Source organism: Ceratotherium simum, chromosome 10 (assembly GCF_057802395.1).
Source record: "Ceratotherium simum simum isolate JZ-2026a chromosome 10, ASM5780239v1, whole genome shotgun sequence".
NCBI classification, from domain to species: domain Eukaryota; kingdom Metazoa; phylum Chordata; class Mammalia; order Perissodactyla; family Rhinocerotidae; genus Ceratotherium; species Ceratotherium simum.
Window position 1 is genome coordinate 57,960,040 of NC_141909.1, and position 24,061 is coordinate 57,984,100.

The window sequence follows — 24,061 nt, forward strand, 5'->3', positions numbered from 1 at the left end:
GACAGTGAGATGACTAGTGAATATGGTAACAAGGATATTATTAGTGACTTTGCCGGTTTGGTGGAATGGTTGGAATAGAAACTCTATTGTACTGGATAAAGGAAGAAATATGAGGTGTGGAAACGAAAACATAAATTAAAGACTGTTCTTTCAAAGATGTTGCTGTGAAAAGGAATGTAGAAGTGGAAATGGAGTTGAATGTGAGGTCAAAGAATTTTTTCCCCTCTGCTTATTCATTTATTTTTTAATATAAAGGATACTAGATAATAGTGGATAACTTAGAGATAGTAGAACAGCTTTAGCCATCTGTGTGGCAAACCCATCCCTTACCTGCTCATCCACTCGACCACAGGCATCAGGACCTCTTATATTAGTTAGGGTAGGCTGGGTTATGCTGCAGTAACAAGCACACGAAATCTCAGTAACTTAATGAAATAAAGGTTTATTTTCAATCATGCAAAGTCCAATTCAGGTGCCATGCTTTTGGGCAGCTCTTTTATTTTATTTTATTTTATTTTTGTGAGGAAGATCAGCCCTGAGCTAACACCCACGCCAATCCTCCTCTTTTTGCTGAAGAAGACTGGCCCTGGGCTAACATCTGTGCCAATCTTCCTCCACTTTATATGGGATGCCGCCACAGCACAGCCTGACAAGCGGTGCATCGGTGCGCGCCCAGGATCCGAACCCCGGGCTGCCAGCGGCGGAGCGCGTGCACTTAACCGCTACACCACAGGGCCAGCCCCGCAGCTCTCTTTTAAACAATGCTCAGGGATCTGGGCTTTTTCCATCACATGGTTCTTCTGTCACATAGTCCTTGACTTCCAGACAGGCAAAGAGAAATGAGAGAGTGCAGGGTCAAGCAGGATGTTTTAAGGCCAGACTAGAAGTAATGTACACCACATCCACTTGTATTTCACCAGCCTCCCTTCAGCCACATTCGCTCACCCAGATACAACGGGGCTAGGACATGAAGTTTAACTGTGTGCCCATGAAGAAAAGGAGAGCCAGATACTGGTGGACATACTATAAGCTGTAAACACATCCTTCTTCTTGGTTTTCTGATAGGTCCATGGTTAATTGGAGCCACTGTCCATTAACTTGATGTAATAAAGATTGTCCAGCAGCTACTAATAAGCCTTTTTCTGTTGGATATTGACAGAGAAGCTGTTCCCCAGAGCCTTCCATCTTCAGTGGTAAGGCAAGATGCTCTCATTTGCCACTGGCGGAGTCCATAATGAACAGAGTACAGGAGAAAGAGTTCAGATCTGAGTAACTGGAGTCTGTAGTCAAGTCCTCTCCCAAAGGCATCTTTATGTGCCTAGCAACAGTACTTGCTCAACAAATGGCCTATTGAATGGCTTCGTTAATTTGTTTTTAATGCAGAAATTTGTTTAAAGTGAATGGGACTGAGGATGAGAACAAGGTAATGGAGGTAGGGAGGTGGCAGAAGGGGACGCTTCTCAAATAAGCAGTTAGCTTTTCTGTCTCTGCCTGGGGTAGTCACAGGAGAGCTCTGTGGGTGGAAAGCGGTTTGCAGGTCCATGACTCTGGAGGCTAGGACTGGTGATCTAATGCATCCATGCAGCCTCCCTGCACCCTGGCTTCCTCTTCTTGTTGAAAGAACATTGTATATAGGTCAAGAAGGAGTTTGAGACTTCAGTCCCTGCCACCAGGTGTCAGCTGGTTTAACATTAGCCAGACACCACATACGGGAAGCCTCCCAGTCACTAGCATTTGCCAGGTCATCTCCCAAGGGGGGTGAAGTAGTGAATTGCATTGTCTCATTTGTCAACATCTTTTATAAGCGTGCTTCCTTAAAACAAACATTAAAGGTCTCTATCTTTAAATAAATAATTCCCCAATTGGTTTGAAAAGAGGAATCATGGTTCCCTTTTTCACTTCACCAGAAACTAAAATAGTTCTTTTATGAGTGATGTCACAGGCGGCAGACTGCAAACACGAATGGAAAACCTCAGCGTAAAACAGGAGACAAACTCTGCTTCCTCAAACCCTGCGGGCAGCTCTCTGGAGGAGATCCAAGAGATTAATCATAGAGTTAGGCAAATTCTGTACTTTCCTCTGCGCTTCTTCAGCCCTCTGCCCGGGCCTCTAGGCTTCTCTCGTCCCAGGGCTGCCCCCTTACAATCACCCCCTGCCTGGGGTCAGTGTTTCCCATCCTGGAACTTGAGGCTCTGCTGTGGCCTTCCCCTGGCTATGTTCCTCCCCACAGGTGATGGGACAAAAGCCAAGGGGACATGGCCATCCAAAGCCCCCACCTCTCCTTTTAGACAGCATTCTGGGTACCTCAGAATTCCCTAGCTGATGGCCCTAGATCACTTCCAGGAGCTACTCAGGACCTTTCCCTTGCTCAGATCTCCTGAAGGTGAACTGTGCTAAGGTGAACTTCCCACTAAGGCCAAGGGATAGCTGTTTGTGGGATGGAGCCAGAGGTGGGAAGAGAAAGGGGGGAGGCCCCAGCCATTCACCAGCTATCCCTGAGCCACTGTGTGCCAGAGCAGAGCGCCAAGTTGTCTGAGATTTTGAAATTCAAACCTGCCCTCCCAGGTCTTGATGAAGGTATATTCATCATGGTAGGAGAATATAGCATATTTTGTTCAGTTTTTAAATATTTAGCTCTATAGCACATGGGCCTGCGTTTGTTTTCTTGTATAAGCTCTGCAAATGTTAGTGGCGGGCTTTTTCCCTCCTGCCTCCCTCTCAACCTTGCTCATTTTTCAACACATTGCACACACACACACACACAGACACACACACACACACACACACTTGCTCTCTCTCGTATCCTTAAACTCTGATATCTGCTTCTATCCCATTATTCCACCGGGAACAGCTTTCAGAACTCCTTGCAGCCATTGATCCTTTTTCTCTGTTCTCAAAACTCTCTTGGAGCCTCTGCCACAGGCTGACCATTATGGAAATTCCTGCCCAGGCCTTCTTCCTCTCCCCGGTGATCCCACCCATCCCTTCGCGAGGTCAGGCGCTCGGGCACCTGCTTCTCCCCAGAGACTCTCCTTCTTAGCTGACTGCCGAGCTTTTCCATGGTGGGCTCACCGTCATCTCACGCCTCCTCCCAACCTGTGTCCCCCTCTTAGTTCACGTGCTACCTTCTTCCTAGTCAGCCTCACAACCTCCCTTATCTTCTGGGGCTCCCCCAACCCCACCTCTTCAGGCTCAACAACATCTGGCTATTGTGTCTCCTCAGCGTCCTCGCACAGGCTGGGACTTGGGTGACATGAAAGAGACCAAGTTGGGCCAGTAGAGGGTAGGATCCTGTCTTTAGTTGAAATTTTGTTCATCATGGATTGTTTGACCTTAATTTTTTAAAATATTGCATGAAAACATGATTTCTCCTGAATACTGAGTTTTGGGGGTTCCCTTGAATTTTATGCCTGGGACAAGTGCCTCCATCACTGCTAGGTCTCCCCTGCTTTTTCAAGCATGCTTTCCTTTCCATTTCTTCTGTGGCCAGCCTCGTTCAGGACTTCATCATGTCGGCTGGTCAGCCTTCACTTCCTGCTCTGATCCATCCCACACCTCGACCCAGCATTATCTTCCTTAAACATAGGTTGAGTCGTGACCCTCTCTCCCTCAAAATCCTTCAAAGCCTCCCTGTCTCCCATGAAGTCCAAACCCCTTCCTGTTCACTGGGATCCATGTTCTGGGCTCCACTAACCTTTCTGGCTTCATTCCCCGTGACATCCCTCAGTCTATGCTGCTCTGCTCAGCCTTCCCCAGAGAAGCCTGTGTTTCCTGCCTCACTGCCTCTGTGCTGCTCCTCCTCTCCTGGAGCCTCTTCCCTCCCTTCTCTTCAATACGGAGTCTAGCTGAGCCTTCAGGGATCAGTTTCCATGACCTCTCTTAGAGTCCTAAGTGGAACCTGTCACTCTTGCGGTGCTTTGTGCCTCAACTTCAGAACGTATACGCTCTGGCTTCTATTTTCCTCACCTGTTGCCCTGCCCCTGCCAGCCTCCTTAGGGGCAACTGTAAGCACCATGATTGCAGAGTCCACGCCTTGTTCCTCACCCCCAGGGTTGGGCAGCAATACTGCAAACTTACTCTTTGGTGCCTCTTCAGCCTCCAGCTGTAGTCTACACTTCGACAGATACTCTGGTTATCTCCTTCCTGGCCTCTGTAATAGATCCTTCTCCACAGCAACATGGATCTTTCCCTCTGCCTGATGGATGTCCTGGTGATGCCTCAGACCTGGTTTGAAAATGGAGTCCTGTTCTAGGCTGGCTCCCTATCTCCTAGGACTGTACACTCTAAATACCCACAGCCAAGGGCTACAAAGGTGACATGCCCATGGGTTGCTCACAGGCAAGGTTATTCCATAGGACATCAAGACACCCTCTATTTAACAGCCTCTCTCACCCTCTGAGGTCCCCCACATGAAGCTGGGCTGTGGCGGGGCCATTAGAACCTGTGCCCCTGTTACATGCAGACGTCTGTGGGTGGGGCCAGCAGTGAGGATAGCGTGGGGTAGGTACAGGTGCCCTCACTGTGCCATGACGATCCTCCTTCAGCCCTGGGCAGATGATAAGGGAAAGCAGGGGCCTTCTTAACACTCACAATCGAGGCCTCACTCAAGATTTGTTTGAAGCTATATTTCAATTTCTGTTACATCTGAAAATCAAGATGGATTCATCTGCTTTTTAATGTAGGTAGGTAACAGTCAGCTTCCCCTACCCCCTCCACCATGACTCAAACCATCACCTTCCAAATTCATGGTTCTCTCCCAACACCTCAGGGTGAGCAGCTCCCTCCAACACTTATAAGCTGAGGTAGAAGGGGCAGTAGTGTTCAGCCGCTATTGCCCTGGGTTTTGGGGATCTCTCTCTATACAGACAGCCACAAATCTATAGACAGTATTGGTTTTTATGTCGTTGTTATCTTTCAGAATCCATTTTCTGTGTCCTGACACCTGAAGGTGAGAGGGCCAAAACTTGACAATGCCTCTCATGTGCCAGAAACTATGCCCCTTCTTCCACACGTGCTACCTAATCACCATTTAACCCTCCGAACAACCCCAAATGGTAGGTGTATTTGTTTCTTAGGGCTGCTGTAACAAATTACCACAAACTGAGTGGGTCAAAACAACAGGAATTTATTCTCTCACAGTTCTGAATGCTAGAAGTCCGAAATCAACGTGTCAGCAGGACTGGTTCCTTCCGGAGGCTCTGAAGGAGAATCTGTTCCATGCCTCTCTCCTAGCTTCTGCTGGCTGCCAGCAATCCTGAGTGTTCCTTGGCTTCTAGACGCATCACCCCAATGTCTGCCTCCTTCACATGGCGTTCTCCCTTTGATTTCTGTGTCTATATCTCTGTCCAAATTTCCCTCTTCTTATAAGAACACCAGTCATTGGATCAGGGTCCACTTAATTCCATATCACCTAATCTTAACTTAATCACATCCTTAAAGACTCTATTTCCAAATAAGGTCACATTCACAGGTACCTGGAGTTAGAACGTCAACATATCGTTTGGGGGGGACGCAGTTCAACCCACAATAGTAGGTATTGTTCTAATTCTCATGTTAAACTGAGACTCAGAGAGTAACTCTCCAAAGATACAGAACATAGGTGGTAAAACTCAGTTTTAATTTGTAGACCTAATCATTACCACTTATTGAGCCCTCGCTTGTACCAAGCCCACTGCTAAGTCCTTCATTTTTTATTTCTAATCCTGGTATCAACTGCATGTAGTTATTATCCCCCATTTTACAAACAGAGGCTCAGATAACTTAAGTAGCTTGCCCAGAGTCACCCAGGTAAGAAGTGGCAGACCTGGAAATCAATCCAATACTTCTCACTCGATCAACACCAAGATGGCTCACCCCTCCTCGCTCCACATCCCCGGGTGTAACGCACTACCTGCAGCTGAGAATCATGACTGTAAAGGACATGTTACTGGAATTTTCCAAGTGAACAGTGTAAAGGCAGAAAATTAATCATTGAGATCCCAGCACTGCAAATCGATGCCTCATTGTGGGTGACGTCTGACGAGAAAGACCAAGTCTTCATCTTCCTTCCGGCAGCCAAGGAAGAGTTGCACAGAAAACCAGGCGAGGAGTAAATCCCATTAAAGAGCAATATATGTCACAACTAATTACTTCCCTACAGGGTGCTGCAAGTGGGCTGACGCCACTTCTCTGTTCTCACAGGCACCTTATTGGGAAGGAGCCTGCACTACCACTGTGGGTGGGGAGAAACCAGGTCTCAAACCCGTAGAGTGGTTGCCTCATTCTTCCTCAAAATAGAGAATCAAAAGCATCACTTCCTGGTAGCTGCTGTACACTCTTCCTCAACATCAAAGATGTGTCACACACACACACACACACACACTCGCCAGTACCTTACAAACACAGCAGCAGGAACATGGAGCCCTTCCGACAATGCATAAGCCACAGCAACTTCCTAAATCAACACAAGGGAATGTCGTGAGCAAGCACTCAGCTCAATGCCACTAACTCAGGTTTGACCAGCACTCACAAGTCTAGGGTGGTTTTGCTTGTATTATCTCAAAAGGATACCACAGAGGAAGTAGGGGCTAAGAACACGGGCTTTGGAGCCAGGCGGACTCGAATGCCAACCCCAGCTCTACCACGCACTCCCTGTGGGAACTTAGGTAAATTATTTCCCTTCTTGAAGCCTCAGTTTCCTGACCTGTAAAATGAAGATATTGACATGAACCTCATAGAGCTGTTATAAGGAATATCAACCTACCACCCCAACCCTTGATTCCTAACAGGGAATATAAGCTATGGGTAAGAATAAAATATTGTTTTAAATTTGATCTTATTTATCTTATTCCATGTGCCTGAATTTCCATTTAAAAGAGACCCGGCTTAAATAACAAATGGGAGCACAGATCTGGCAGAGGCATCCAGGATGGGAAAACAAGTGACAGAATAAGAGTTGATAGGAGACACTCATTTCTTCCATGTGCCCAATAATATCCCACTGAATAAAACACACACACACACACACACACACACACACACAGAGGAGTGGATGGGATTAGGGGACGACCTTTTTGTGTGTGTGAGGAAGATTAGCCCTGAGCTAACATCCAATGCCAATCCTCCTCTTTTTGCTGAGGAAGACAGGCCCTGGACTAACATCCATGCCCATCTTCCTCTACTTTATATGGGATGCCGCCACGGCATGGCCTGATAAGCGGTGCATTGGTCCGAGCTCGGGATCCGAACCTGCGAACCCTGGGCCGCCAAAGTGGAGCGTGCGCACTTAACCACTAGGCCACTGGCCGGCCCAGACCTGGACCTTTTTATTGCCTGCCTGTGCTGTTTAGGAGTTCACTCAGAGTCGGTTTAGTTAGGACATGTGAATCCCAGGGGGGAAATGACACCCACATTCCAGACAAGATGTGCCAGGCAGGGACCCAGCCCCAGGGCCCTTTCTCAAGTAGGAGAAAGTATATAGGAGGTAGAAGAAAAAAATAGGGTCACCTGTTTCAAGAAAGCATATAAGTAAAAGAAATATTAGGAAAAAGAATTCATAACGGTTTAGTAATTCACCTAACCTTGTTAATTGATGTCTATGATTTTCATGTTATTACTAGAATTGCATTGTTCATTAACAGTATTTTCCCACAATTTAAGTCTGAAAATACCTTATTCTCAGTTTTATATGGATGAGACAAAACCCTAAAGGGCAGAGATAAAGTTCTGCTCACGGGAGCATCCCTTGATTTAGCATGTGAAACAGAGATGACAAACACAGGTTTGATTTGTGCCATCTGAACGGGCGCCATCTAGAGGCAACTGCTTCAAATGGCACCTCCACGCACTGCTAAGCAATTCAAGGATCTTAAAATAGATGTAGTGGCAGAAGCAATGTGTACTCTAACACAAACCTTGGAATAAGTAAAATCTGTAAGACTGATACAATTACAAAAATGGCATTTAAGTCGGAAAAAAATCCCGAGCAAACATTTTTGGTTGCATTTTTGTTCATCGACAGTACCAATCCATTTCACAAAACAAGCTTTACAGGAAGAAGAACTGAGTAATTCATCTTGTCAGCTACAGTCCACAAAAAATAGGCTCCAACATTAGCTAAATACAACTATTAAAATACAACTTAAGAAGTACCAAAAAAACTCTTAAAAAAAAAACAGTAGCAGCAAAAACATTGAACATTTGTAAACAAAACCACCAGCAACAACCGTATGCTTAATAATAAAGTATCTGCATTCTTTTAAAAAATTAAATATATATAATAAAGAGAACATTGGCCATCTTTTTTCTTAATATACAATACCTGATATCTAAAACAATGTTATCAATAACAGACACAAATCCGTGTTATAAGGCATGTTGAACAGTCTTTTTCACAATACTCAGGGGCATCACGTCTCTGTGGAGGGCGAACTTTCCAAAAGTCTTCTCCTAGCTGTGATCCTCGCACACCGGGGGCACTCGGAGGACTGGAAACACTGCTTGTGGAAGCACGCTCTGCACACTGCAAGTGAGGGGGACAGCCATCAGCAAATGGGCTATCTTGTTTTCTCACATACATACAGACACTCATCCCCATTCTGGGGAGGGCAGGGGTCTGAATCTAGAAACCAGAGTCTTCCAAACAGAAACCAGGCAGGTTGAAACTCAGAGGAATTATAACGACCCCAAGAGGTCATGAACATGAGGCTCAGAGAGCCTGATGTAGTGGGTGCTACATTGCCCCCCAGATCCACCCAAGGACCGTCCCCCAACTGCTGAAAGTGCTGGTGGCTGATGGCTCAGGGGGCAGCGTCCCTTCTCCGGAAATGGCCCTAACTAGAGAGAGCTGCCTTGCTCAAGGTCATGTCCCCTTGCTGCCACTGGCCTGCATCTGGTGACTGGTCAATGAGGGGTTTAAAGGCTTAGCTGGCCCCTTGTCCCCAATTTGGGACAACACTGAAGGCCATCTCCACTCCAGAGGCCCCCATGAGATGTGCTAAGCCTTTATTGCAACCACACCACAGTTCAGCTTCTCCCTCTGCCCCGCCCTCTACCTTTCCAACCCCATGGGCGTTGAACCTAACAACATGCCTCAGTGAACTTTCTGCATGCAAATCCCTGCCTCAGAGTTTCTCCACTGGGGAACCCATCCTGCGACACTGCCTCATGGGTTAGGGGGGACAACACTGGAGTGGTCTAAGAGGAGGACCTGCTCACGTCAAGGGTGAAGGCAGAATTCATTACCAGATCTCTCCCATGAAACAGTTTAGAGAGCATGGGATTTCCTCAGGCACTAATACAGGAGAACAAGGGTCTGCAAATCTTTTCTGTAAAGAGCCAGATAGTAAATGTTTTAGGCCTTTTGGGCTATACGGTCTCCACAACAGCTACTCAACTCTGCCACTGTCGTGCAAAAGAAGCCAAAGACAACACTGCAGCGTTGGCATGACTGTGATCCAGTTACAAAACTGGGGCTGCTGTAGCTTGCCCCAGGGTAGAAGTATTCAGGCATAAGCAAAACAGGGACCAGCTCCTCTCTCCACATCCTGAACCAGGAGACATCGCCCTCATGCCTGCCCCACCCAAATACTCCCCACCGTGTACCTAAAACTTTATTAGCTCCAATCCCACATACAAGCACACACCAGCATCATCATACTTTAAAGAAATAACATCGTGCTTAAGTTATTAAGCTGTTATTAAACTTGTTAACTTTGCACTTAAGTTATTAAGCTATTATTGAGCTCACGCTACTAAGTTATTAAGATACCTGAACATCTTCTACATGTTGATGTCTGAAATGGGAAGATGACGGCTGTACTCCGGCAAAATTCACAAATGAAGCCCTTTCCTTGACACAGCTGTAAGAGAAGAAGTCCAAAATATCCTCATTGGTCATGTTTCTTTTGATGGAGAAGTTGAGTTACTGCTTTTACAGAACTTTATAAGCAGAGATTTTTCAATATCTGGGATTCCAGCCTCCAGAAGGAACAGGATGTTACATCCTGTGCAGTGAATAGGTCAACAACAAATGTGCATTCATTTTGCATGGAGAAATTTCACATCAAGGCGGTTTAATGCACCAGAGAAAGAACATGATTTTAAACATGTATTCTTAGACGATCTAATTTTGTTTCTGATAGCTGCACTACAATTCTTCAGTCCCTGTAGACACAGAGCTCCTATTCCATTGGATCCTGAGTCCACATGGCTGTATTTGGCACGTCAGGGCAGATGGGAGTCGAGGAAGGCCCCAGGCAGGGCTGGGTGCCCAGACTAAGAAGTCGCTTGGGTCTACAGCCACACCACCCTGAACACGCCCGATCTCATCTGATCTCGGAAGCTAAGCAGGGCTGGGCCTGGCTAGTACTTAGATGGGAGAAGTCGCTTGGCCCAGGCTCGCATCCCAGCCCTCCACTTACGAGCAGGGTGATCTTGGCCTGTTACTTAACAGCTCTGAACCTCATTTTTCTCACCTGTAAATAGTGTTGCCAGCACTTCCTCAAGGTTGGTGAGGGTTAACTGAGGTAAAGTGCAGAACGCCGGGCAAGGCCCTGACACATAAGAGACAGCTGAGGGACGTACCTGCCCCGGGCAAACCCTCACCTCGCAGCCGCTGACGTGCTCCAGGGAAGCTTTCAGGACGTCCTTGAGCGAGGGCGCCAGCAACCCTTTCTTGAGCCTGACCAGGTCCTCCAGAGAGAACAGGTGCAGCTCCTCAGTCAAGTGTCTCGGCACCTGCTCAAACTCCTTTAATACACTGTGAGAGAGGAAACAGAGAGGATTCAAAACCCACCCATGCGGAGGCCAGGGGAAGAAGAGGGGGCAGACAGTTGTTTTCTCCTGGCACTCACACTTCATTTTTTTAACTCAATTGAAAAAAAATAACCCCAAGAACCAGTTAACCCTACTCGCCAATTTACATATTGCAAGTTTGCTTGGAAGCCAGGAAGTTAAAATTCCATAAAAGCTAATTTCAAAAGGCTGAACAAACAGAGAATGTCTCTTGCAGCCTGCCCCAGCACACATCGAGCAAAAGAAAACTGAAATTTGTTGTTCAAGTCTTAAGGACGTGTACTGAGACAACAATGATCACCTCATTCATTCCAGCTAAACTTAAGTCTGTCAGTGTCACCAACAGTGGTCTCAGCCGGCCGGAGAATTCCTGCTCACGAGCAGGCGTGTGATTCTAAATCCACAAGTGCAGCACCGGCTTAAGACTCATGCACCCAAATGCGGGCTGGTCACAGGCACTTGGATGTCCCAAAGGCACTTAAAACTGAATGTAACTTTCTCCAAACCTTCCTGATCTCTTCCCGAATCCCCTAAATCAGGTAGTGGCATCACCATGCACTGCAGTCCCAAGCCAGCCACTGACGACACTGGACTTGACGTTGTAGTGATGCCAAACCATGTGGAATTCTCCATCCCGCCTGAGGCGCTCGCTCACACTGCTTCCTCTGACCCCTGACCCCTCTTCTTCACACCGATTCGCTCTTCGAGCTCAGGCTTTTTCTCCAGAAAGCCTTGCCTGCTCTCTTCTCCTCCCCATCCCTTATAAACTAGATGCTGCCTCCTCTGAACCATCAGGGCACCGTGCATATGTGTCCAACACACAGTCCAGCAACGATCTGTTTGTGCTCACTTTCTCCCTGGACTTAACACGAGTCCTACTGATTTTTTTATCTGATGCACAGAATGGATATTTAAGAAATTTTTATAGATGGTGAGAATTGTAGGTATTGTCACATGTTACAGACAAGAAAACTGAGGGCCTGAGAAGTAATTAGTCTGTCACACCAATGCCATGAAGTAGAGCTCAAGGCCACATGAGTACAAATGTCATGCTCCTCTCCAAGAAATCTAATTCAAAAGCAATATATCATCATTAAATAAAGATCAGAAATGGAAGGAAGCTTTAAAATAAAAAATTTTTAAAACCTATGATCTTATCTATTATATCAAATAATATTAACCCCTTGAGTAACCTACTCTTTTTTTTATTTAAAAATCTCTTTTTTATATCTATATGAGATGATGGATGTTAACTAAACTTATTGTGGTAATTATTTCATAATATATGTTAAGTCAAATCGTTATGCTGTACACTTTAAACTCATACATTGCTGTAAGTCAGTTATAACTCCATAAAACTGGAGAAAAATTAAAGGTATAAAGACAGATTAAAAAGTTATGATTTTCTTGCTATCTAGTTTTCCTAAGGAAAAAAAAAATTTCTATCTTTGTCAATAAATTCATACCTATACCTTTATGGCTATGGCTTCCAGAAATTCCACTTTTAGAAGTTTATCCTAAGGACATACCTATGGCTGTGGACAGAGATTCAGCTAAAGCCTAGTTTTTTAAATAACAAAAGATATTAAAAATCTATTAGGTATTCAGTAATAGGACAATACTTAAATTAACACCACATTATAGTATAAAATACTAGAAAGCCAATAAAAGTTCAATATGCCTCTCTATCAGGGGTTATTAAAAGGCCATTGGTACGCACATGTTCATAGCAGCACTATTCACAATAGCCAAAAGGTGAAAGCAGCCCAAGACGGATACAAGGATAAACAAAATGTGACATATACATACAATGGAATATCATTCAGCCTTAAAAAGGTGGGAAATTCTGGTACATGCTACAGTATGGGTGCACCTTAAGGACATTATGCTGAGTGCAATAAGCCATTCATAAAAGGAAAAACATTGTCTGACTCCACTTATGTAGGGTACCTAGAGTAGTCAAACTCATAGAGACAGAAAGTAGAACGGTGGTGGCCAAGAGCTGGGGGGAAAGGGGAATGAGGAGTAACAGTTTAATGGGTACAGAGTTGCAGTTTTGCAAGATGAAAAGAGCTCTGTGGATGGATGGTGGTGATGGTTGCACAGTAATGCGAACGTACTTAACTTCACCAAGCTGGACACTTAAAAAGGGTTAAGATGGTAAATTTTATGTTATGTGTATTTTATCACAGTTTAAAATAATAATAATAATAATAATAATAAAGGCCACTGGCTAGAGTTTCATCCTTGTACTGGCCCATTCTTCTTAACAAGTTAAATTCACTACTAGTGAGTTAGAAGGTTTAGGAACTTTAAAGAGAGGGTCTGCATTCTCAGGGAGAGATATGAGGTCATTGCTGTGCTAAGAGGGCTTGTGTGTTGGAGGAGCTGGGACCAAGAGGCACACAGAGGATGAGGAGGTTATCAATCGTCCCAACCCACAGGCCCAGGCTGTCCCAGCCAACAATAGTACCTTTCAGCAAACCTGCAGGTCTTCAACAACTTCTTGATATGAAAAAGCTGCTCCTGGGTTTCCTAAGGTGAGAAACCAGAGGGAAAAGGTAAATGTGATAAATGACACTGGAAATGTTTAAGTCAAATTTAGATGTTATTTCTAACCTTGAAATGCTACAACTCTATAAAACAAGCCTTTGAAGTAAAGTCTATATAGCAGGGGTTCATGACCGAGTCCAGAGATGCACAGAGGGTCCAGGAGGGACCCAGGTTTTGTGGAGCCTGAAGCTTACACAACATTGGAGGCCTTCTTTAAGAAAAACACAAAACTTATACACATAAAGGAGGAGATCCTGTCATTTGCAACAAGATGGATGAACCTGGAAGACATTAAGCTAAGTGAAATAAGCCAGACACAGGAAGAAAATAACTGCATGGTCTCACTTATATGTGGAATCTAAAAAACAGTCAAATACACAGAAGCAGAGAGTAGAACAATGATATCAGGGGTGGGGAGGCGGGGGAATTGGGGAGATGGTCAAAGGGCACATCGTTGCAGTCATGTAGAATGAATAAGGCTAGAGATCTAATGTACAGCATGATGACTATAGTTAACAACACAGTACTGAATACCGGAAATGTGCTGAGGGTAGATTTCAGGTGCTCTCACCACCTACACAAAAAAACCTAACTACCTGAGGAGGTGGACATGTTAATTAGCCTAACTAGTAATCATTTCACTATGTATATGTATATCAAATCATCTTGTTGTATACCTTAAACATATACAATTTTTATTTTAAAAAATAATAAATTAATTTTTAAAGCTATATATAAATACAAAACTATGCATCAATCTAAAACTCAGTATGCGGCCTTGGAAAGAGACCACGCGGGTGAGGGGACGTGAAGACTAAGCTCCATTGGCTTGAGGGTGAATTAGCCCCACAGACTGTCTGTCGGATCCTCTGTGTGAGGTGCATTTGCTTACACAGGACCCTTGCAGCCGCTCCACTGGCTTCCCCCACAGAGACAGCCGCTCACCCTCACTCTGTCCAGTTCCTTGACCTTCGCATACAGGCTGTGGCTGACGTTCAACAAATTGACAATGGGCTGGTGCCAGATGCTGTCCAGCAGCCGTTTGGAGAAATTGCTGACGTAGTACTTCCTGAAGTCCCACGCGGTCAGGATCCGGGCAGGGATGCAGGACTCCTCGTACGAGTGGCAGCAGTCGCAGAAGTACTTCCCCAGGTATTCGCAGTACCGGAGCCGCTTCACAAACTCTGCGGGGCACACGGGAGGGTGAGCACCGCTCCCCCGACCCTGAAACCCAGCCTCGTCCGCCCCTCACCTCCAATGCCCACCCAAGGTTCAGGGCTCGGATTGCTGTCTTCGTGCTGCGAAAGCCACGCTCGACCTTAAAGCAGCTGGGAAAGCTCTGGCAGGGATTGGAGGTCTTAAACCATGGCCATTCACGAGCTGTGCTTTCGTGGAACAGATACCGGAAAAATAGAACCCTCGCAAAATACTCCTGGATTTGGAATATGGGCGTTGTAAACTGCGGTGTAGCCAAAAGAACACGAGATTTAGGGTCTGGAAATCTAGATGGGAGTCCAGATTCCGCCTCTTACTGGCAGGAAGACTAAGGACAAGTCGGACTCTCTTCAGGCTGACTCTCCTGAGGCCACAGAGAGCGACTGAGAACTGGATGACGTGGTATCATGTGTATGACAAGTGCTTTGTAAATTATAAAGCACTATACACACACTGTCAGGAAGCAGCATCCAAAAAGAGTTCCTGATAAATTAGTAAGAAAAAAATACAGAAATGCACAAAGGAGGAGAATAGGCAATACATGGAACGAAGAGATGCAGATAATGGTAAAGATGTGAAAAACAATCTCAGCAACAAAGACATGCATATTAAAAGACTGAAATGTTCTGTTTTTCCTCAGACTGTCACAAATTGAGAAGATCCAGAGCTGATGAGGCATAGAGTGGTGGCACTCACTCACAGTGCTGACTGGAGTGCTCCCCTTCAGGAGGCTATTTCTGTGACAGACTCCAATTCTCAAACGTGCAGCGGGAATCTGCTTCTGTGACATCAGACAGAAATGCTAGCATGCACACATGGAGACAGAGAAAGGTGTTCACTACAGCACATTTATAATGGAGGAGGGAGCAATCTAAATATCCATTAGGAAGCAACTGGCCAAATAAGTATGGTGCACTCAACAGTGAAATGCTGAAGAGCCTATGAATATGTGCAAGAGCCCAGGCAGTGGACATCCAGCTACAGGTATGTATCATGTGACCTTGATTTTGTTTTTAAAATATCCAAAAGGCACAGTCCAAAAGGACCCCCACCAAAAAGCCAGCAGCAAATACTTCTGGAGGGTGAGGGAAAGAAAGGATTTTTGCTCTTTGCACTTAATTTGCTAAAATGAACGTGCACTGCTCTTGGAAATATCTCTAATAAAATACATCGAAAAGCAAAATGTTTAGAAACTATTGCAATAAATACCTGGGTACCCACCACCCAGCTTAAGAAAGAAAGCAGCAATTCAGTTAAGTCTCCTACGTGCCCTCCCTCAACACTGGGGTCTAACATGAGCCGAGGTTGATATTCATCATTCACCCTTTGACTCACGGCTTTCTTTGTAATTAAGATACCACAAGGTATGATACAAATATTAGTTGTGAGGATTAAATGAAACAATGTTGTGAGGATTAAATGAAACAATGGATGGGAAAGCAGCTAGCACAGTACCCAGCACACTGTCGATTTTAAATATAGTGTCCTTATGACAGCTTTAATAAACAAGGCCTGAGTGACCACAGGAGCAAACTTTTATTGAACATTACCCTGTGCCATGTACTGGTTCAATATCTTACACACACTCTATCACCCTGTGCTCGAACCTCTATATAAGGACTATGTAAGGACTAAGTAAGGACTATTATTTCCCCTATTTCATTGATGAAAGCATCAGACAGTGAAGTTAAGCCACACGCCAGAGACACACAAACAGTAAGCAGGCAAACAGGATTCCAACCCGAGTCTGGACTGCAGAAGCTCCAGCTTTTAGCCATCATATCCCACTTCTCTGCCAAACATTTGATGGAGGGAAAGGAAGAGGAGCTAATGCCTTTGCACTTGCCCAAATTACCCCTCAATCCCAGGTCACACTCAGAGTTGATTTTTAAATGTAAACAATAAATACAGTTGACTCTTATTATTTGCAGTAGTTAATGTTCTATAAAGAAGGTCACAACAAACCTCTGGTCACAACATTTTCATCAATCCACCAATATATAACCTTGTTTTATGTGTGTTTTCTGTCTAAAGACATCTTATTTAGTATATTTGTTGACTCATATCATTGAATTCAGGGCCAACAGCACTATAACTCATGCCTGAATGAAACTTATCTAATGCATATATTTTCCCTGTAAGGCACATCACAGCCTTCTTGTACTTAGGAGCACTAGACAGCTCTTCAGCACTATGCTTAGGGGCTATTTTAAACAGCTAAATCACCAACAAAAAGAGCAAAAATGTAAAAAAAAAATATGGCTCTAAGTAAACCATGAAAAGGACTTGTTTACAGAATGAGAACTAAATCAAGAAGGCAGAGCACTGCCTTGTTCAACTCCAGCTGGAAACGTGTGCACTGAGCAACTCAAATTTCAGGTGACTCAAATTTCTTGGTGCTCTGTGCGTATCCATGAATGACCATGGAAACATCATGAGTATTGATTTGGGGGTTACAAATAAATTTTAGCGACTAGGCAAATTCGCAAATATGGAATTTGTGAATAATGAGGGTCAGCCGCAAGTACATTTGTACATACACTATTATCAAACTCTGAATTAATTACGTGACGTCTCTCTAGGATTGACAAATTACGTGTTAAGAACTTATTAAGTGCCTAATGATTATGTCTGAGTTCTCAAATTTGAAACTTGGAAAAGTCTGTCATATTGTGTCTATTTCCCACCCTGGATTAAGATCTCTGATGTGGCAGATAATGAGTATTATTTGGCTTATGTTGGCACCTACATACATTTTATATTAAATAGGGAAAAAAACAGGTATACCCTTGGCCCCTGTACTCTATATTTCTGATCAACTTAGCAAGATGGGAAGAGAAAGGACGACAGAAGGGGCCAATAAATTTTCCTGATATAATTCATCTTTTCCTAACAACTAAAATCCTAACATTTCAATATCCAGTCACCCATTCATCAAATTTCATTGAATATGTACTAAGCATTATACTATCAATATAGAAAAAATTATGCCCATCTCTTTGGGTTTCCTCAGTCTGTTACCTAAAACAGAGCAAAACAAAGACCCTAAACCAGTGGTTCTCGACCAGGAGTTATTTTTTCCCCCCAAGGGACATTTGGAAATGTCCAGAGATATTTTTGGTTGTCACAATTGGGGAGCTGCCAGTGGCGTCTAGCGATGCTGCTAAACATCCTACAATGTACAGCACCACCCCCACTGCCCCAAGATAATAGTACTGAGGTTGACAAACCCTCCTCTAAACCACAATTATTCTCCTCTGAGGAAAAGTCACTGTCATAGAAAAAAAAATAATAAGAGGGAAAACTTCTAGAACACTGCTGTGCAACAGAACTTTCTGTGAGGACAGAAATGTTCTATATCTGTGCTGTCCAATACAGTGGCTACCAGCCACACATGGCTATTGAGCACTTGAAATGTAGATAGTGTGACTGAGGAATTGGATTTTTAATTTTAAATGGCCACATGGGCTAGTGGCTACCATACTGAATAGTGCAGTTCCAGAATAAAGCTGACTAGAGAAAATTAATAAGTAAATGCAATGTATGAAACTTGATTGGAACCTAGATGGAGAAGTTAGCTATAAATGACATCTTGAGAACAACAAATGAACATGGACTAGTATTAGACAATATTAGAGAACCGTTCTTAATTTTTTTGTTGTGATAACCGTTCATCATCCTTATTTTTAGGACATGCTGAACTATTACAGGGTAAAATGTCATGTTGTCTCCTGCTTTTCAAATGGTTCAGTGTGTGTGAGATTGGAGGAGACTGAGGAGATATGACAACTAAATTCAATGTGGAATTCTGGACTGGATCGTGGGACAGATAAAGGTCATTAGTGAAATCTGAATAAAGTCTGTAGTTTAGCGAACAGGATTGTACCCATGCTCATTTCCCAGTTTTAATAATTAAACTACAATTATTATAAGATGTTAACATTAAAGGAAGCTGGGTAAAGGGTATACAGGATGTCTCTGTATTATTTTTGCAACTCTTCTGTAGGCGTAAAGTTCTCTCAAAATAAAAAGCTTAAAGCAATTATCCTAAGAACTATAGGAAGTTCACAGGAGAAGTCTAGAATTGTCACACTGTTGATAATGCCTCTATGATCTGTGCTCTGCGCACCTCTGCTGCATGTTTCCCCCTCATTCTCACTCTCCAGTCACACAGGACTTCTTTGCAATAGCTTCAGGCCCTTTGCACATGGTGACCCCCTGCACACAGTCTTCTGGGGACAATCACTTCCTTATGAAACCTCTCACTGCCAGCCCCCCAAGCCCAGAGTAAGTTCCCTTGCTGTAAATCCCACAGCACTCTTGATTTTCTCTTTCGTTGCACGCATCACCCTTGTTATTTACTTGGCTGATGACTATGTCTTCCTGTAAGCAAGCTCCATGAGGGAATGACCATGTTTGTATCCACAGGACAGGCTCACATCTCCATATCTGAACAAACTTAGCTTAGTACTTAAAGAGTTGGTGGAATCACAGTCACGAGTCCATAGTTTCTGACTCATGCACTCAATATTTACTGAGGCACCAGGACACAGTGGTTAACCAAATAGACATGGTCCCTGCAAGACTAGCTGGGAAGATGACTCATTTAAAGAAAATTAGCTATAACTGTGATGCAGGACAGGCATTATCATTCAACATGGGAGAATGAAGCCCAGACAGATTTCTGCTTTCTATTTTTATTTCTTGAAGTCGAGCTCCTTTAAGTCTTTTTCCTTCCAAAATTGCCTATCAATGGCCAAGGGAGCCCTTTCCAGCAAAGTTCCTCTTCCCAGCCTTCCACAGGTCAGACCTACGAATACCCTCACAACAGAACAAGTGATTCCAGTCTCAAGTGGGCGACTTGCATTTCTGACTGGGATGCCTGATTTTCTAGGCCTCAGCTGGCCCAGGAATGATCCCCTCAGGCCACTTCCTCAAAGCCTCTCAGAGGAGTTTGGCTAGCTCCTTGGTAAGCCACTCAATCATTCAACGTATCTTTTGAGGACCAACTGTGGGCCAGGCACTCTTGTAGGAACTGGGGATAAAATAATGAATAAAACAGACAGCATATCTGGCCTCACAGAACTTAGAATCTAGTGAGGGAGACAGACAATAATAAGAAAAATCAGTAAAATCTAAAAGAGTGTTTTAAGAAGATAACTGCTAGAATAAAAAATAAGAAAGAAGAGTAATACAAAGCATACATGTGTATGTGTATGGCCAGGAGTGTGACAAGGTGAACATTTTCAATAGGGCAGCCAGGGAAAACCTTTTGACTTTTGACATCCATGGGGATGTCTTGGGTGGGGGGCGCATACCAGGGAGAGAAAATCACAAATGCAAATCCCTGAGTCAGGAGTGAGCCTGCCACCTCCAAGGACCAGAAGGGAGGTCATGTGGCTAGAGCTGAGTGCCCGATGGGGAGCCAACTGGGAGATAAGAGTCTGAGAGGTAACAGGCCAGTCACATAGCCTTGTAGGTCACGATGCCTCTTCATGAAGCTCTTATAACAACCTCTCATCAAAGGCATCTCTCACAAAAACAATGCACCACTCAACTTTGTTATTCTTCACCTCATCATCCCATAATCAGTAGGCAATCCTTTATCCATACTTACTAGGTTCTATTGGAGTTCCACAGCCAGCACAGAAAAAATTCTGGGCTGCTACCACAAGGTTCCTCCTGAGTACAGAAAAGAATAACAGTTACATTTCAGAAAAGGCCAAGGGAGCATTTCTCACTGATTGGAAAAGAAATTGACATGATGATACTTTTCTTGGCTTGGGGCCTTAATTTTGTCCTTTTTCATTTGGGAAACAAGTAGAATTATTCAATAGAGTTTTCTAGTTGAAGTTTCTGGGTCTTTCAAAAGCCCTGCTACCACCAAAGCAGAAGCCAGTATCACAAATAACTATTCCACCAAGGGGTCATTAGGGACTTCCCACTGCGCATGCACGGAATTCTCTCTCCAGAGAGAACCAAAGACACGTAACGCATGGGAGAAAGTTCAGGGAGATGAGACAGCAGAGATGAAGCACTTGGGTAGTTCACAACTGGATCCAAAGAAATTTAGATGAATAGGGGGCAATGAAAGGCAAAGCTATCAAACATTGCTGGCGAGAGACAGTCTATTGAAGCATTTTGTTTTGAACTGTCGGCGTCACAATCTCACATGTGATTTGCAAATGTGGAGAAAGTTGTACAATTTTATTATAGTTCAGGGTCAGCAACAATGGCCAACGTAAACACATGCAGAATCCCTGCCTACGTGCCTTAGAGAGGCCCAGGGGAATCCCAGAAAGAAGACATCCCACGCTAAGGAAAGTGAGCCCTCACAAGGCGTGGAGAGGGAGCACTCCTGCCCAAGCAGCCCCAGAGAACTTCCTGGCATTTTCTCCAAAGAAAAAGATAAAAGAGAGAGTCTGTAAGGCACCTCCATGGGGCACAGTCGACAGGTCTTGCCAGTCCCTTCATAACTCTCTGCAGTTTGCACATCAAATTAAATACAAACCAAGAGGAACAGAAAAATTGTAGTTGATTAAAATGTCCCTTTGTCTATAGGGTCATACACTCGCAGAACAAATTAAACGACTACTTTAAATATATATTTGTGTGTACGTATAAAATAAATGGGTTTATTTCCTTTTTTTTGCCTCATCTTAGTCGTTTTGTCTTTTAGGATTTTTGTTACTTCTTAGAGAACAAAGGTATTTTTATTTGCATTCTGTTACATCTCTTAACTATAGGAGCTCTGCTCAAGATTAAATTTTCCTTTTTTTAAAAACTTATTCATCAATTCTTACTTCACACTGTACTGGAAAAAGGAGTGGTCTAATCTTTTAAAATTATTGTATATGATTTTTAAGGTTCAATATTAGCCACTTTAAAAATCCCCTTTAAGGCTATTTAACTTTCATTTGCTATGTAATGTTCATAATTAAGGACATGTAGTTAAATTCTCAACTCATCACAACTTACAGAGCCCCCAAAAGCCCATGATAAACAGGATGCCAAGAAAGCTAACTCATAAAAATATGCCCAACTTTTCTTCTCCTAAAACAAATTTTCCTTTGACCCTCAGCGTATTATTTTTTTCCTTCACCTACTTCTACAAGGGGTCAGGTGGGATCCATGGCAACTGGTTTTAACTGGATTGGAGGCCCAAGCAGCAACCCAGACTTACTTGAGTGGTGGATGAACATTAAATATGATCTGAAATCTAGGGGGCGCCCAGTCTTCAGTTCCTCTGATCCTCGACTTAAATTTAATTTCCTGTACTACATCCACGCTGGATTCAAAGTCTTTTCGGACACGCTCTTCATTTACAACCTGCATAACACAGAAGAGGATTTAGGAACAACTTAAACAAGCATATTTCAAGAACTGAAATAAAAACATCATTCAAATGTGCTTCCAACATTAAATTTACCATGAAAAATTAAAACTGCTTTCAGCTGAACTATTGGACATAGCAAGAGCCCTTCATGTATCTAAAGCCATCTGCAGAAGAATTGCTTAAAACACCACCCAGCTGAGATCACTTTTTGTAGTATTTTTAGTTAGTTAATTTGTTTCCAGACTTCAAATTACTGTAAGTAGGTCATTGTGACCTGGAATGCTTTTATGCATATAGCAGAAGCCTTACTCCCCTTAGTCAACAGGCTGGGAGATGCTGCCAATCAGAACCCCCTGTTGTCGTCAGATTTCCCCAGAGACAGCTCTCCTAAGACCATTCCCCCACATATAATGTTCAGTGGCTCCCCTCTGAACCATTAAACTCTCCTATTAGCATTTAAAATCCAAACTCCTCAAATTAACCTTCTACGTCCTCCACAATTTAGCCACCATCATCCAAGCCTTATTTCCCAGGAAGATCAACCCCCCTCCACACAGAGACACATGCTGTCCACCCACACCAAACCACTCTGTTCAATACACACACTATCCACCTCCATGTCACTTTCGCTCTAGCTGCTCTTTGCCAAGAATGCCCTCTTCCACATGTTTCTAATTGCTGCAGTTCTGCTTGGCCTAATACTTAGCTCAAGTTCTCAGATCTCCAGTCAGCCTCCCAAGCTCCACTATTCAATTAAACACTGCCTCCCCCGCACTTCCACAGTGCTTTGTTCCTATCTCTTTTAGCCTTTGCAACAAAGTTCTCTACCCTCCTGTGCACATGCTGTCAGAGGGCAGAGTGTTCTACAGGGGAATCAGCCTGGACTTTCAAATGAGGCAGCCTGGACATGACTCCTGCTCTACCACCGACCAGCCCTGCTGAGGGTCTGGGACTAACACTTTAAAATGAACATAACAGTAGCATCTACCTAACAGCATGCTTGTGAAGATTAAAACGTGAACTGCTAAGCACAGTCCCTCATGCATAATAGGTCCTCTATAAATGTCGGTTTTGTCCTTCAAGTCTCCCCCAACACCCAGCAACCATACAAGGAAACACATAAATGTCTGAAGTGAACAGCAGGCAAAATGAGAATTTATGAACTTTCAATTCAAGGCCAACTTATTTTAGTACTTACTATTGAGCCAGCTGCATCCAGGGAACCTGCCAGCTGATAATTAACTCCTGACAACATCCAGCACTTCCGGAATACTCGGTACAACTCTTTGGCTGTTAGCTCAGCAGAACTGAAGTCTAGCTCATAAATAATACTGAAATGTAAGAGATGCAGAAAGTGGAAAACTATATTCATGAGGAGTGTGTTAAGGGTCTTCATGTTTTCCACTATCCTTCCCACTCCAAAAACTCAGGAGAGGCATCCTAAAAGAGACCATGTATCAACCACCCACCAGTTATCTACTCAACCCAATTCCTCCATGCTCAACACAACAGCTTCCCTTTATTGAGGGTACCAAGACTTGGAGGTGTGGTCCAAAGGGTACTGGATTTTGAGCCAGAGGACCTGGGTTAAGTCCTACCTCTTCTATTTAACAGTATTGTGTCCTGAGGCACATCATGTCTGAGCCTCAGTTTCTACATCTATAAAATGGGGTTAAGAAAAGAAAACCCACCCAGCCTATCCATGAGGATTAAATAAGAATGTATACAAAAGTCTTTTAAACACTATAAAAACACTGTAGAAACTTTAGTGGTGATTGTTTCATTCTAAGTGGTAATCCCGGTCATTGGAACTGGCTGAACTTGGCCTGAGATGTCAGATGCCTGGCGTTCAGAGTGCATCAGAGGTGATGGCCCAGGGGCCTATGTGCAGGTGGACATGGAAGAGAGATACCTCTTGGGGGAGCTGCAGGCACATCCGCAGGTTTCTGTGGTATTGCCAAACTCTCCAAGTTCTGTGGGAAAATAAAAGAAAGAGTAGTGAGGTTTTTCAGTCTGTTGCACTTCATCAGAGTCAGTTTTATAAGAACACAAAAACAGCTCCTGCCTCTCAGAAAGAACCCATTATTCAGCATCTCCATACTTCAAGTTCTTTTGGGTTTCTATTATGAGACAACAGCTAATGACCATAGATGATATTTCAAAATATACCCTATATGAAATTTC

General features: G+C 43.9%; 1 protein-coding gene across 5 annotated transcripts in view; it reads right to left on the reverse strand.

The window, feature by feature from the left end:
* Positions 1-443: 443 nt before the first annotated feature.
* Positions 444-24,061, reverse strand: part of RUBCNL (rubicon like autophagy enhancer) — a 53,201-nt gene continuing 29,583 nt past the window's right edge. For 2 of the 5 annotated variants that reach the window (XM_087436050.1, XM_087436051.1), the window contains exons 6-14: positions 23,790-23,850; positions 23,076-23,208; positions 21,725-21,870; positions 20,159-20,223; positions 14,272-14,510; positions 13,247-13,308; positions 10,585-10,738; positions 9,749-9,839; positions 445-8,500 (exon numbers count right to left, since the gene is read on the reverse strand). In XM_087436050.1, coding sequence (XP_087292176.1) covers positions 8,388-8,500; positions 9,749-9,839; positions 10,585-10,738; positions 13,247-13,308; positions 14,272-14,510; positions 20,159-20,223; positions 21,725-21,870; positions 23,076-23,208; positions 23,790-23,850 — 1,064 coding nt within the window. In that variant the 3' untranslated portion in view covers positions 445-8,387. Of the gene's footprint in view, positions 8,501-9,222; positions 9,306-9,748; positions 9,840-10,584; positions 10,739-13,246; positions 13,309-14,271; positions 14,511-20,158; positions 20,224-21,724; positions 21,871-23,075; positions 23,209-23,789; positions 23,851-24,061 lie in introns of all 5 variants that reach the window. The other 3 variants (XM_087436052.1, XM_087436053.1, XM_004433648.3) reach the window with 3 other exon arrangements.